General features: G+C 36.6%; 1 protein-coding gene across 1 annotated transcript; it reads left to right on the top strand.

Moving 5' to 3' along the window:
* The first annotated feature begins 129 nt into the window (after positions 1-129).
* Duba (Deubiquitinating enzyme A) lies at positions 130-14757 on the top strand. Its single transcript, XM_019048613.2, has 10 exons — positions 130-601; positions 2127-2221; positions 2989-3072; positions 3761-3853; positions 4221-4401; positions 5924-6239; positions 7212-7414; positions 8814-8939; positions 10398-10545; positions 11968-14757. Exons 1-10 carry the CDS (start codon positions 485-487, stop codon positions 12120-12122), a joined length of 1518 nt encoding a protein of 505 aa, XP_018904158.1. The 5' UTR covers positions 130-484; the 3' UTR covers positions 12123-14757.
* Positions 14758-15091: the final 334 nt, after the last annotated feature.

Genomic DNA, 15091 nt, shown 5'->3' on the forward strand with positions numbered 1-15091 from the left:
TAAGCTCGAAAGAGGAATCCTCCCTTTCCCTCCTTGCCCCTTTCCTACTTTTCCAGAAATGCTTTTATCTTTCCTACCCCCTCCACCAGCGTAGCAACCAATCACCATGGGTATTTTGATATGCATTTATTTATTTCTTTTGTTTGATAAGCTGGCGAATGCAGTGCTGTGTTGACCTGTAATTTCTTCAGGAGCAGCTGGAATCCTGATTACTATTTGTGAAAGTTTTGTTCTAAATTTTCAATCCTCGCAGTTTTTTTCCACTTTGTCGCACGACCCAGAGCTTTTCCGTCTTTTGTGAAAATAATTTGTCTCCTTCTCTTGCCCCGTATCAGATGACAGGTTGATTCTTGTCGAAGAAGAAGAATGTTCGTTCGTGGTTAGCCATGTAATCCTGTCTCCTTTTCATTCCCTAACGATTGTTCACGTCACTTTCCCGTCCGAAAGTCTCTATGGTTTTCCTCGGTTATCCTAGAATCTCGAAATGACTATTCTCTCCAAGAAGAAAACCCACACCTCAACAGATGAGAAACCTGATCAAAATTCTCACCTAGGCAGCTCCATAGTTTTGAAGCCCCTTGATGGACTTTCGCACTCTCAGGCAAGTAAATCTGATCATCTCCTGTAATTTTCGTTTCATAATCGAGTCCATTGGTTCAGGGGCTCTCCCAGACTGATTCTCTAATTATGGACTCAGCCCTCACAAGGCTGGACCTTGCCATCTGATTCGGTGACCCAGAGCCTATCGGGGAGTTTCCAGCATGATTCACCAACGAAAAGAAAATTCCTTTAATTCTTACCCAATTGTATGCACAAGCTCTACCGACCTTCTCTCTGCACCAATTTTGATGCAAATCTGTTCGCGGATGTAATGTAGGTTAAGCCTGTCCATATTAGCACCCGGCTCTCTCATCCTGGGACGAAGTATTTGTTATCTATTTTTCCCTTGTTTGCTCTGCTCATTTCTCAGCTAGTGGTTCAAATGTTCCATTTCCTCATGTATAGTCTCTATTGAGTCCAGCCCTTGCATCAGGCATAGTTAGTATTCCTAGGTTAGCTTAAAGCACATGCTAGGTTTGTCACTACTAAACCCCCTTAACATAGTAGGTCACAAGTCAGTAGATAAGCTTTTGAGTCAGTCCTGCCAGCATTGAAAAGTCCTCTGTGTCTTGCAATAGGTTTGCAAATGTTCAAGCATGAAATTCACCTTCTTGGCAATCCCAATCAGTTATCTTACATAAGCTTGATCTTTTCACTGTGCACTACCAGAGTCCATGCTGAATAAGTTTACGCACTTCTAGACTTTGACAGAAGATCGTCTCATGTAACTTTTACATGCAAAGTAAGGGCAAGGAGCAAAATGACGGATGTTCTGTCACAGTTTAAAGTGGGTAAACTATATTTGGTGAAGACTAATGATGAACTTCGCACAGAAAAGCAGCTTATTTTGGAAATATAATCACTGTGGGACTGATAAGTTTTTCCTTTTTTTTGCTTTTTCTTTAGGAGCCCTTTTTTTCTCACTTTCCTCACCCCACGTAACAAATATAAGTTACCGAGTATTGGTATAAGTGAGTTGATCTAGCAAGAATCCTTGCCTTCTCCAATTTGTCAGTCCATGCACTGTCTGGTGACCGCAATTTCAGCTTCAGGGGTTAAGAATGACTTTCAAACATACATATCTTGATGGCAGTTTTTCAAATTGTCTACGCTAAATTCTTTAAGGAAGTTCAAAGAATACTCTTACAAGGGCAAAGGTAAATAGGATGCAGTATGGTACCAAAATGTTGATAAATCATCATTCCAAAAACAAACGAGTTGCAGGAAATCTACACAATTGATAACTAAGGTGCATGGTTTTTCGCAAAGTCATTCCTCAGGCTGATTACACTGATTCCTTGGGGCTCAGAAAACTGTGGAAGAGGTACGGTTTAACGGCAGAGATGTTGAGAAAGCAGTGAAATTGTTAATTAGGGAAAATCAGTCTGAGATCGGAAGATTTCAAAAGCTAACTTCCACCTAAGTGATTTAAGCCTATATTTTGTATTTTCATGATGGTACTGGAGCTTTACTGCTCTGCTTTCACGCAGCTCATTTGCTTATCTCCTATGTTTTTTGTGTTCCAGATTCTAGATTCCCGTGCTTGTGAGGAAAGGAACCCTCATGTGGCCCTTGAAGTAGATCATAACTCCTTACGCAGAAGCAAAGCAACCTCTCATCGGTGAGTTAACAATCATGTATTTTTTACTGTTTTTAGTTTTTTTATGAGGGGGTGGAACTGGAATTCCAAATCTTTGGAATTAATTTTTTCAGAGCAATTTTAGACGAGGCGTCATCTCTCTATGTATTCAAATGTCAAAATGGGAAGAAAGTGATCACACATCATGGTGGGAATCAAGAACCGAAAAAGTTCTTCACAGCAAAAATCTTTTGTAGTCTCAGTCTGAAAATTTTCTCATTCTACAAATAGGTCAGAAGTACATGTTAGAGCAAAATATTTTATAAATCAGCATGATTAAGCACCTGTTTCTGTTTTGCTGAAACAAAAAGGAAAGTTATCACAGAAAAATATCCTCACGCGCTCACGAATTTCCTCACCCTATGCAGGAGGCAGGGTTTTGCACCCTCATTAAGAAATGATTTACTAACAGAGTTGTCATTTTTCATTTGAATTGTATGATCTATTTTTGAAGGTTTTTATGTAATTTGAAAATTCTTCCTTTGAGCATTCATAAATCTTCCAATTCCATACGTATCTCAAGCAAAAGCTAACGACTTTTCTACTTTACGCAGTGTTCTTTCCTCTAAAGTTCTGCTAGCCTTATGGAACTGATACATAACTGGAGGAACTCATTAGGTCATGAAGGCCAGAAACAGTAAGATTGCCCATGGCATGAAATGATGGATTCATATTGTTGTAATATTCAAGATAGATATTATCTGAATAATTTGATTGTGACTATGTTAAATACTGATTTGATCTTTCAGTGATTGTAACGAAGATGCATACACCGACAGCTCTTGTGATTGCTCAGACTGTGAGCGCCGAGCACATAAACGCAGAAAGCAAAGGTTAGTTGAACCTTGTTTCATTTTCATAGCAACAGCATTCAGTGCAATCATTTAGAGAAAAAAACCCTACTAAAAACACCGTAATTAACAGGATGATAATATAATGCTAGGTCCACCTAATTATGAAGGGAAAACAAAACTAGATGTAAGAAACAGTAGACTTAGAGTTATTAAATGAACTCAAATGAGTCTCAATGCAAACATTAGAGAGGAGAGTTCTCAACTCAGGCAGGTGCACTAGAATACTTTGCCAGGGTCCCACTGAAAAAGTGCCGAGAAGATTCCATTTTATTTCGTGACTTTAATTTGAATTTCTGGCCTTAAGCTTCCTGCAGAATAGTGTTGACTTGGTACTATCTTACCAACCTGTTATTGTACCATTCACTTAGTTCTTGGCAAAATCTGGTAGAGAACTGGAGAGTGCCATCATTCATTTCTGAAAGTAACCTCAAATCACAAAAGCTCTTAAACTTACGGATCATACCAGAGAATCTATCCTGCCATATCGATACTTTTGGCTTTTTGTATGTAAAAAAGGAAGATAAAAGTCATGACATTGAAAATTATGGGGAAAAATGGGGTTTTCAAAATGGGGAGGCCATTTCAAAAAACAGGAAGACTAAGAACTTCCTGCACCCGTGCAACTTATTATTTCATATTGTAATGAATTATGGTTTGAATTTTTTAGACGTGTGGATGATGATGACCATCGTTACACCTCTTCAGATTGTGATTGTTCCGACTGTAGCTATCGACTCACCAAGAGAAGACGGCGTGTTGGGTAAGCATATTCCTTTATTTTTCTGCAGATTATTTTTATGAGGAATTGTGAGAAAAATCCTGTTTTGAAACACAACACTCCAAAATGCACCCAGTTTGCTGAATGAAAACAAAATGTCAGAAGATTCATGAATCAGTACGTAGATTATTTTTTTATTAACTTTTCTGCCTGTAAAGTTAATACTGCCGCAGGATAAAGCCTTTTTTAGTTGTAGATGTTAGATGTAGGCCAATGTAGATTTCCAAGGAACTGCCTAATTACAATTTCCCCCAAATTGATGGAACCATGTATCCCACTGAAGTTGTAAGTTTCCATGTGACCATTGATCAACATGTATTTAAATGTGTTGCGATGGCTTTCTTTTCAGGCTGAGCCGCACAAAGAACAAAGTTTCGCTCGAGGGTGCAAAACACACCCATACACACACGGTGTCAGCAACAGTGGTTAGCAATTCTGCGGAAGCCGGCCCATCCCAGAACAGTTACGATGGATATAATAGTGAAGACGAATACGATCCTCTGAAAGGAGCAGAAATGGATTGGGCGGAGGTCAGTCATTACAATTACAAACCTGAATCACCCTAATTTCCGACTTGCCATTTGGATGCCAAATTCTGAGGAAAAATAGATTCGATCTAATCGATTCAAATTTTCTCATTACAGTGTTTTTGGCAAAGGACATGGATTAGGAAGTAAATCAACGCTTGGGGTTTATTATTTATTAATTTTTTTTGAATGGTCTTTTTTGAGGCCCTTTGAGCATAACGAGCCCTGAAATCGTAATGTAATGTGCCAATTTTGAGCATACCAGGACCGGACAGTGCTTTTTAGCTTATTTTGCAGTAGGAATGTCGCAGTATTGCATTTGTTTAAAGAGTGGTCTTCTTTTTGTGCTGGAAGGAAAACACAAAAGCTTGTCCTCAGACTCCAACATTTCCCTGTAGACTCAAAAGCCAAAACCAAGAAATTTTAATGAACGAAACGAAAGTAGAAAAGAATCAAAATTCTTGGGAATAATAATAGCCTGCAGTGTCACGTTGAATATGGGCCACTAGAGAACTCCAGCATTACAGCACATGTTCTTAGATTATAGTCACTTATTTGCCCTCCTTTTTTTAAATGGAGAATTTGCAAGTGTCTGAAATTTGATGAATTTCGTGTTTAAGTGGAAACTACTGAGTGAACTGAATACGAGGATACCCTTGGTTGATAAATTGAGCAATTGTTGGAGGAGATATGGCAAAATGATTTAATCTGCTGAAATATATGTGTTTAAATGAGAAAAGCCGCCAGATGACGTCACTAGGCGTCATTTCGGCGTTTTAGGGATGACGTCATTTTCTCTTTTTTAAATCAATTTTTATACTATTTTCCATTTCAGAAAAAAATCATATAAAATACTGCAAAATCAGCTCTTTAAGACCTCTCAGATGATGCAACATAAAATTTGCGTGCAAATTCTCCATTGTAGCAAAGAATACTGTTGTTTCCAAGCTTGAAATCCAAGAAGATTGTAGAAAGTATCTTTTACAAAATGAAGAAACTTAGACAGCGCTGAATCTTTTAATAATCTGTGCAATAACTCTTGACTGATACCTGAATATTTGGAATCAATTGATCAGAAAGAAACCATTTAAAGAAGAAAGAAGTAATTCTAATATACATCTAATATCTCTCTGTAAAATCAAATTGGTTCCTTCTTTTTATCAACCCCAAATATCAGGTCTATACTTCTGATTATTTCTGCCAATGTTCATTATTTCAAATATATTAATTCAAAAAGAGTCAATTGTGCAAGTCATGGATTATTTCCCAAGTAGTCACGGCTTATAAGTCATGGAAAAATTATAAAATCCGCCTGCCTGCAGTGGTATTCCAACAGAAAATACACTTAAATTCGTCTTTTCATTAGAAAAATAATAACTGCACGAACAACAAATGTCAATTTTTTTTTAAAAAAGAAACTATTCTGAGTAATGCTGTGTTTTACAGCTAATGCCTTATCTGAGCAACGAACAGATTTTCATTCTGCAGAAACACCTGTAACGCATAGAATTTGTTTGAATTTCAGAGAGACCTCATGTTTGAAAAATTAATCATGAGAAAACGTGGACTGGTAGTCAAGAAAATGGGCGAAGATGGGGCATGCATGTTTCGTGCGGTGGCGGATCAAATCTACGGTGATCAAGAGCTGCACCGCTTAATCCGCAACCAGTGCATGGACTTCATCCAGGCCAACTCAGAGTACTATTCTCAGTACCTTACCGAAAATTTCACCAACTACATAAATAGAAAGAGATTAGACTATACTCACGGCAATCATATTGAGCTGCAAGCAATAAGTGAGCTTTATAATAGAAAAATTGAAGTTTATAGTTATAGCCATGGTAAGTAAAACGATCTTCAATATGCTATTTTTGTGTTATACCCAGTGTTCTGCCTTCCTCGGGGGCTGTGCGCCTAAAAATTGGGCCTTGGCGCCCAAACATGGGGGGGGGGGGGCTGGCCATCGTGGCGCCTAAAAAATTTGACAGATTGAACTTGCAATCAGGAAGCAGCGGTAGCGATGAAGCGATCTCTATATGCACCGTTCGCAGCGCAGCCCGAGAGCTTTTCATTCGCCATGGCCCGTATGCAAAAATTTAATTTGGCTCCCAAAATTTTAGGGGGAAGGCAGAACACTGGTTATACCTTATATCAAGATGTCTATAAGTGTAGGGTTTTTACAGGTCAAGAAAAGCGTGAAACGTTATCTTGAAACTTGAAATCTGATAAAAACATCCGTGCTTTCCACACAGTCAAACTGAGTCTTGGTCTGGTTTGTGTTTCATTGTGAGTTACATTCTAAATATTGAATTGAAGAATAATTTTCAAGAAGGGATTGAAAATTTAACCAATTGAATGATTCATACTTAAAGGGAAAAAAGTTCATTTGCTTCTGTCATTTGTTGAGAAATTAATGCTAAGAATGGCTCATTTTCACCTCTACGTATGCAAATTGTAGATGTGTAATCAGGGAATTCAGATCACTTTGGTCAGGGAAAACCCATAAAAGTCAGTAAAATAAACACTTTTGTTTAGGAATGCCATACAGAAATGCAAGTGGTCGAACCTGTCAACTAATCTGTGACTCATAGACTGCAAAATGCACCAACGAGTATACTTGTGTGTGGTGTAGGAGTGGTTAATCTTGCTCAAAAGCAAACTTCCTTTCAAGTGGAATATTTTGAAGTAATTCCCTCGAACGGCCTTTATGCCATGGGGCAAAGTTTTCTAGTTTTAAATTCTATCAAGTTCTGTGAATGTCTCTAAATAAAAAATGTGTATCCATCTATTTTAAAGTATTTGATCGTTTACAGAACCTGTACATACGTTTCATACCAGAGCAGAAGCTAATCTAGAATCGATTCGGCTGTCATACCAACGAGGTAACCATTACAATAGCTTAATGGACCCTCGTAAACCTCCAATCAGTGCATTACCAACCTTCACACCGCCAATCATATCCAACAGAAACCTGGTGTCTGTAGAAAATCAAACCACCGACTCGCAGCTTGAGCAGGTAATTCTATCCCTCTTCTCTACATCATTCTGTCAAGAAGCTCCAATGTAGTTGGAATTGGTATTCCTGGCGCGGTGTATTTTTTTTTTTTTTTTTTTTTTTGAAATTATTTACCTGTCACCTGGTTCTTTCCTTTTTGTCCCGATCACTTGTAGAGAATTTTTTAATCTACAATAACCATCATGGTTATGACCCCAGTTTCAATTCTCAATCAAATTCAATGTCAAATCCAATTCTCAGGTCAATTCTTCAAGGTCAATTTCAATTTCAAGGTCAAATTCAAGGTCAATTTCTCAACGCAAATGTGTTGAAGATGTAATTTCAAGTAGAAATATATATCAGAATGTTTAAATTTGTACATAGTCTGATGGTCCATTGATGTTTTACCGAAAAAAACTTAGTTTGATGAACTCTCACTACGATTGTATAATAAGCATTAGCGCAAACAAAAAAAGCCAAAACTAAAAAACATGAACTCACAAAAATAAATTAAAATTGCCAACGCATTTTGGGGCTCCCTAGTTCCTTCTTCAAGGCTAAATTCTGACTCAAAGAGACCGAAGAAGGGGCCGGGGAGCCCCGAAACGCGCCGGCAATTTTAATTTATTTTTGTGAGTTTGAGTTTTTTAGTTTCGGCTTCCTTTATTTCATTATTTAGCTCACAGTTTGTTACCTCGATTAATTACCCGTTTGTTTTGTTTCGTTCAGTTCTCGTTACTTTCGGTTTATTACTTTAAGGTGATTCGATAGACGCCATATTTTGTGTCAGAAAGGCATGCGATATATCGCATCCATTGGCTCCATTTTTTCAGCTACTCGTCTTTTTTCTCCAATTTTGAGATCGCAATTCTGTTGTCAGGAGACTAAAGCACTCACTTACCAATTTTAACAAAGAAATTCAACATACTGAAGGCGTGGTTTTTTTAGAGAGAAAACATCGCATTCGATACTGATATCGAAACTGCACTCGAATGTGATATTTTCTCTCTAAAAAAACCACGCCTTTATTACGTTGAATTTCTTTGTTAAAATTGGTAAGTGAGTGCTATAGTCTCCTGACAACAGAATTGCTATCTCAAAATTGGAGAATAATGACAAGTAGCTGAAAATATGGAACCAATGGATGCGATGTATCGCATGCCTTTCTGACACAAAATATGGCATCCATCAAATCACCTTAAGCATTAGCGCCTTGGCAATGAAGTAATGCTAAGCTTTTAAGCTCAGAGTGGCAATTAGCATTTTCAGTACGAGGTGCGAAATTATTGTTTTGAAGGAGCTTTTGGCTGAATTTGAAATTGTAAGGTTTAAAATAAATTCTTGTATTTTTAATAGAATCTTTGAGAATTTGAACCGTCTCTCTTATGTTTGTTCTCATGTGAGACTGGTTTTTTTTCAGGCCATGTTAGAAGATAAGATTTTAGCTACTGACTGGGAAGCAACCAATGAGGCAATCGAAGAACAAGTTGCTAAGGACAGCTATCTTCAGTGGGTGCAGGACAATGAAAAACGAAGATCTGCCATGGTATGTACCGGACAACGGTTTTCTTGTCTTTTCGGTAAATTCGTTGAGTGTGTTAGGCCGATGAAAAGATAAGCGAATTCGCTGTAGAACAGGATCAAGGGTAAATTGTAGAAAAAGAAACGCTGAAGATGTATTTTGGGAGTAAATCGCTGACATCAATTTTCAGCTGTATGGTTTTGCTTTAAAATTGTCTTTAAACTGTGAGACCCCGCAAATATATTAAAAGTCATTAATTGGGTCTGTTGCTTGCAAGAGATACCACCAACTGAATACAATTCTTGAGAGTGAAAATCACATCGTACGCATAAAGAAAGTCTGAAATCTGGTTCTTAGCGCGCTATTTACGTAGTTTGTAACGCGCTTTTTCAAGTTTTCCACATCTGCGGGCAGTTTTTCTCAGTCACCGCCTGCCAGGTTTGCACTGGCAGAGGAGTAAGAAAGAACTACCCAAAGAAAACAAACGATCAATTAACTTTTCTATTGTATATCTTCATCCGTTTTCAAGCGTGTATTTCCTTTTTCTTTCTTTATATTGCAAAAACAAAAGCTCTGAATCAATTGAAATCTTCCGCTGTGAGAGTTTATAACAATTTGCAAGATTGTTTTTTACTCAGGTTAGGTCTCTCTTCAGGCAAACCTGACTGCTAGCCACCAAGAAAAGCTGCCCCCATACGCGGTAAATTTGAAAAAGTGTGGTACAAACTATGCAGATTGCGTCCCAAGGAATGGATTTCAGACTTTTTTGATGTGCCCAACATATTTTTCGAGCAAATTTTCCCTCTAAAAGTGTATTCAGTTGACTGTATCTCTTGCTTGCAACAGACCCATTGTTTAACTAAGAATGGGGCTTTTCCTTTTTTTGATGACTCCATGGTCACCAGTAGATATTGATCTAATGATATAATCAGACTATTGCAGAAAAAAGATTCTTTCTAATGCCATTCGATTTACTCTTTGGAAAGGGTAATTCATTGCATCTGCACCTATATCAAAGTATACCTATAGTATGTGTACCTCATCATTCACAAAAATGATAATAATTGATAGGATCAATTTTTTACCAACAACTTTGCATATTGAAGCCAAAGGCAGTGTTGCCATTGTAAAACGATCAATTTTGCTGACTTACCAACAGCCCCAGTAGAATGTTTTGCTTGTCATTACATTCCGTTGATGTACGCCCTCAAGGGTTTTTAATCAAATGTATTTCAATTTAACTTAATTGAAATTAAAGCCTTTTTTAGTGTGTTTTCCAAAGAAAATACACTATTTGTTTTTTTGTTTGTTGTAGCTTGTATATTAATTTAATTTGTTGCTCTGAAATGTAACATCTGTATTCAAGAGTTAATTTAACACTGAAGTACTCAAAGAAATCTATTTAAGTTCTAGAAGTATTATAAATGTTACTTTTAATTTGTTCTTTCTGATATCTTCGACTTGTACATTTTGTTTTTGCAGTTAGCGGCCTCGTCAATAGGGAGCTCAACTGCGACTGCACGAACCTTTGGTTCATTAACTCCCCCACCATCAGAGGTTAAATCACACACCACAGCATCGTCTAGCTCAAAAGAATCTGGCTCTAGTCTCATCCATGAAAATTTGTTAGGTAATATGCCCTGCACATTCTTTTTTGTGGAAATTCAACGATCAAATTACAAATATTAATTTTTAGGAAATCTTGCTATCATTTTATGGAGTTTATGTAGCCGCAAGAATAAAAAATCAACCTTTTTTTAAAACCTACCTTTTAGTTTTTTTCGGAACGCAATAATTTCTCCCTATATTTCTGAGAGTTGGAGTCAAACATTTTTGAGTCGCTTGAAGGTAGATCAGAATTTCCTTCTTATTGAAGATGTTTTTCCAAATAATCTTTTCAATGTTGAATGATTTGTTATTTTTCGGTAGAGACTTTATTTAAAATTAGTAAAAAAAAGTGAAATTCATGCACCTCCAAAAAAATCAAATGTGTGCCGCAAGAAAAAGTTCAAAAATTGAACTTGTTTTAAGGCTGCACGAAGCATGATCTATGCATCCTTCTGTCTTGGTTCCTTCTGCATTAGCCTGTAACAAGGCTAATCGTTCATCATAAAATTTAATGTTCCAATAGAAACTTTCACTCAAAACTCAAACTAAATAAATGATGCAGTATACTCGGTATGATACTTCAGAAACACTAGTTTTCCCAAAACTCAATCACATGGTGTCAGCGAAAGTATGTTTCTTCTAGATGGTTGCCAAGAATTTGTAACTGTCTTTCAATTGATGAAATTGTTAATCATTAATTGTTAAATCCAAAGTGAAATAAACTTGGTGCAATATTAACCATATATTTTCTATTTTTTATGGAATTAAAAGGAACGGAACTTGTATTCAACAGCAGCTGTATTTTGTATTTTGAGAGGTTTTCAGAATTCAAGTTTAAACCTTGACACCCATTTTGAACGCCATTTTCTTTTCTGAAAAAAACTGTACGCCTCACAAAAGTCAAGTTGAAGCGTCGCATCTAGCTTACAAATGTACAGCCTCAGTAGACATTTCCTGATCAGATTGTCACCTTCCAGGCAAAGTATCACAAGCGCCATGTGACGTTCAAGAATTTCCACCGTCATTTTATTTTCTTTTAGAGAAATTTTTTAACGAAGCTGTCCGAAAATTTCACTGAAGTTTCTGTGTGCTGCCGATAAAATTCAGCGTAATTTTCAAACAGATTCAACCAACAATTTCTCTGCAAAAAAAAAAAATAAAATGGCAGCAGAAATGTTTAAACGTTGCATGGCGCCTGTGATACTTTGACCGGAAGGTGACGAGATCTGTAAGCAAGGTCTAAATAAGAGTTTGTGAATCAATGAGTAAAGAGGAAAAACATTTTTGACTCATAATTTTTAATTTTTCACAGCCCACACAAATCTCCTTATTGCCAATCATTAAACCTAGGTCCCAAAATTTCTATTAATTTCTAACTCAACATTTGATCAATTTTAACCTCACCCTTGCTCCGAAAATGACAACAATCGTTTGTTTTTGGCAGGTTTGTACGACTGGGGCGACTCAGAAATTCTTGCACAGGTCATGGCCGCTTCGCAGCAGGAGTACATGGATAATCTCAAGAAACACGCAGCCAGCAGTTGCATGGACGAATCTCAAAGTAGCTCCAACCCCGAAGGTCCGTCAACGTCCAGATAAAATCTGGCGACATTACCTGTAGTGAAACCACGCTGATTTTCTCCGGAGTTCAGCAAGTGAATATGTTCTCTTGACTCGTTGCAATATTAGGCTCCAAGCTCTTTCACGGGGAGGATTGAATGTCACTAAGCAGAACCCACCTATTTACGAAGGGAATCATAAAAAACAGCATACAGCCCACATGTTTCTTCAAAAATACCTTCGAAGTTACGTCTGGTTTGCTTCATGTCATCCAATGCTCCCCCTTCATATGTATTTTGCCCATGTCTGTTGCTTAGTTTTAAAGCGCGTTGCTGTGCAGGGTACACTGCCGGATCAACGTGTATTTTGTTTCTGATTTTTGTTATTTTTTTTGTTCGTGGAGTCGTCTTGGAGCAGGAAAATTTTGTTTGTGCAGCCATTGCACAGTTCACTGTTGTCAATCGAACCTAACTCTGGCTCAAATAACTGTGATCTGCAAAGATCTTTAAGATTTATTTAGAACCGTCTTTCCGTGTAGATATGTTTTATCTTATCAAAATCTCTTGAAAGAAGAAAATCCGAAATGCACTCGTTGTGTAGCATTTATTGTATGTATAGGCTCTGTCAATGAAGGATGGTAAGTCTTTTTCTTAAAAACTGGCTCAATCAATCTTTTTGATACTGGTAGTCAAAAGTCCCTACAAGCTTGAAATGATCCACACTTGAAAATTCTCGATTCGAAAAATTTGTGTATTATAAAGTATTAAATTATAGTATTTCGTCTCCGAAAAACTCTCTCTCTAGAAACTCTAGAGAAGGCATAAATTGAAGCACTACATAGCATGTTTAAAATTTAAAATTCACAAGGCAGACGAATCACACAACTGTAAGTCTGGTAATCAACGCCAAAACAAGATACAAGTGTTCACGATTAACATAGGTTAAATGACCAAAGTACGAATAACATCATTTGTGCAATCTAATTTCAATTTGATCTGGGGTCAAAATACTTGTTAATAATTTGTTGAGATTTTGATTACCAAATTTCCTGTAGTGTGAATCGTTTTCAATGCAAGATTTTGAAGAGAAAACATGCAACATATCTTTCATAGTTCAGACTTAGTCTAGTGGTTCATTTAAGCATTTTAATGCTTTTCAAGTATGCTCTCAATTTATTTTTATTTTTCATAGGAAAATTAATCAATCTCTCTGCATGAAATTTTTGCAGAATTTTTAAAATCGAATTTTGAACCCGTTTAAATTGAAATGTAATTTTCTGCGTTTAGGTTTTGGTGCAAGTGCACGAATAAATTTTAATTGTATTTCAGTAAAGTCTTAGTATAATTACCTCTTACCATTTTAATATGCATATCGTTGTGTCTTCTAAACAAGCGTCTATTTGTTAGTCGATCTCTGATCTGACTTACTTGCCCGTGCTTAATTGGTTGAGCCAGTTTTCAAATGATGCTGGTTATTGATGTAAATTAGTTTCATTGTATCTAGCGAACAGGAACTATGCACAATGGGAAATTTGTGGTTCCTTTTCGCTTAATAGTCTGTGTCACACTATCAAAGCTAACCATCAAAATATCAAGGTCAGGTGTTGTGATTGGCTTATTCAATGACTTGGACCAATCACAGCATTTGACCTTGACAATTTGATAGAGTATTTTGATAGTGTGAAACAGGCTAATGCAGTCCAATTTAAAAGACAACAACAGCAAGGGTTTATTCCCTTTGAAATCATTTTCCAATCCGTTTTTGTGAGACAAACTCTGTATAATCCTGGCAAAGGAGCGTATCGTGTACGATTCATCATCTGCTAATTTAAGCCCTGATACTAAAATTTTGCTAAAAAAAATAGGACTCACTCCATTAACGTTGTTTTTTTTCTTTCTTTCTTTTTTTTTTTTTTTTTTTGGTTGAAGTAAAGTCTGTTGAGGTTTTTTAAGAGGACGCATTGAATGGCTAGCCGAGTCTAGATGTATATAACTTTTCTTGTACATACCAATCAAATGTGATTACTTGGTTGTGTTTACGATGCGCAAAGAGTATTTTCCCCTCGTTCGTATAAAGCTGGAAAAAATTAGTTACTAACTCTGTTGCCTCAGTTATCAGCATCACAAACGGTAGTTGTCTCAAGTCTTTATTTTCAGAGGTAAGATTCTTGCCAGTGCTTAAAAGTGTATTTTTGTTTTTATGAATTAAGGGCAACTCGAAAAGAACACACAATTTTTTGGGGGGAATTTATCAAGTTATCATCATTTTACTTTACACTACCCAGGTTTTAGTCTCAATTTTTGTTAAAGGTTTCAAGCAACAATTGTATTTTTCTCTTATAAACATGGAAATGTGTCTTGGTTTTGTCAATGCTTCTTTTATTTCATGCAAAGTCTGTGACTCCATACTTTTAATTGCCATTTAATTCAAGGAAGGGGCGGTTCGCCTTTTTTACCATGAATGGTATTGAGGCAAGTAATTCTGAACAAAAATAGAGGGAAAATCAAGGAACCAGTATTGCGATGATATCTCAATGTTTCTTGATGAAGTTCATGTAATTTTTTTAGTCACAAAGTGAATGACAATTATTTTGTTGTTGTTTTTTTTCTATATTATAAATTTCAACTTTTATTTTCTCCTAAATGAAATACAATATGCTCTTGATTTCACCAAATCAATTTTGTTTGTTCATTTTCAGTCAGTATCCCCAATCACTCCATCAACCTGTGCCCCACGAGTTCTAGTTTCACATGTGTAGTGTCAACATTATTATTAACCGACCATCCCAATTTTTGTCTTTACCTCAGATGGTTGTACGTGGAATTTTAACATGCACTGTTCACTAACCATGGAATGATTAATTGAAATAAATTAAAAGAAAGTATTTCTAAAATAAATTATCTTGTTGTAGGTGATGCATCAAAACCCAATAGAAAGTAGCTGAGACAAGAATTCGAAACTTTTGAAAAACGCATCATCTATGAAAAACCTACTAACACAGGAGCGGT

The sequence above is a fragment of the Bemisia tabaci genome, chromosome 10, assembly GCF_918797505.1.
Source record: "Bemisia tabaci chromosome 10, PGI_BMITA_v3".
NCBI lineage: Eukaryota > Metazoa > Arthropoda > Insecta > Hemiptera > Aleyrodidae > Bemisia > Bemisia tabaci.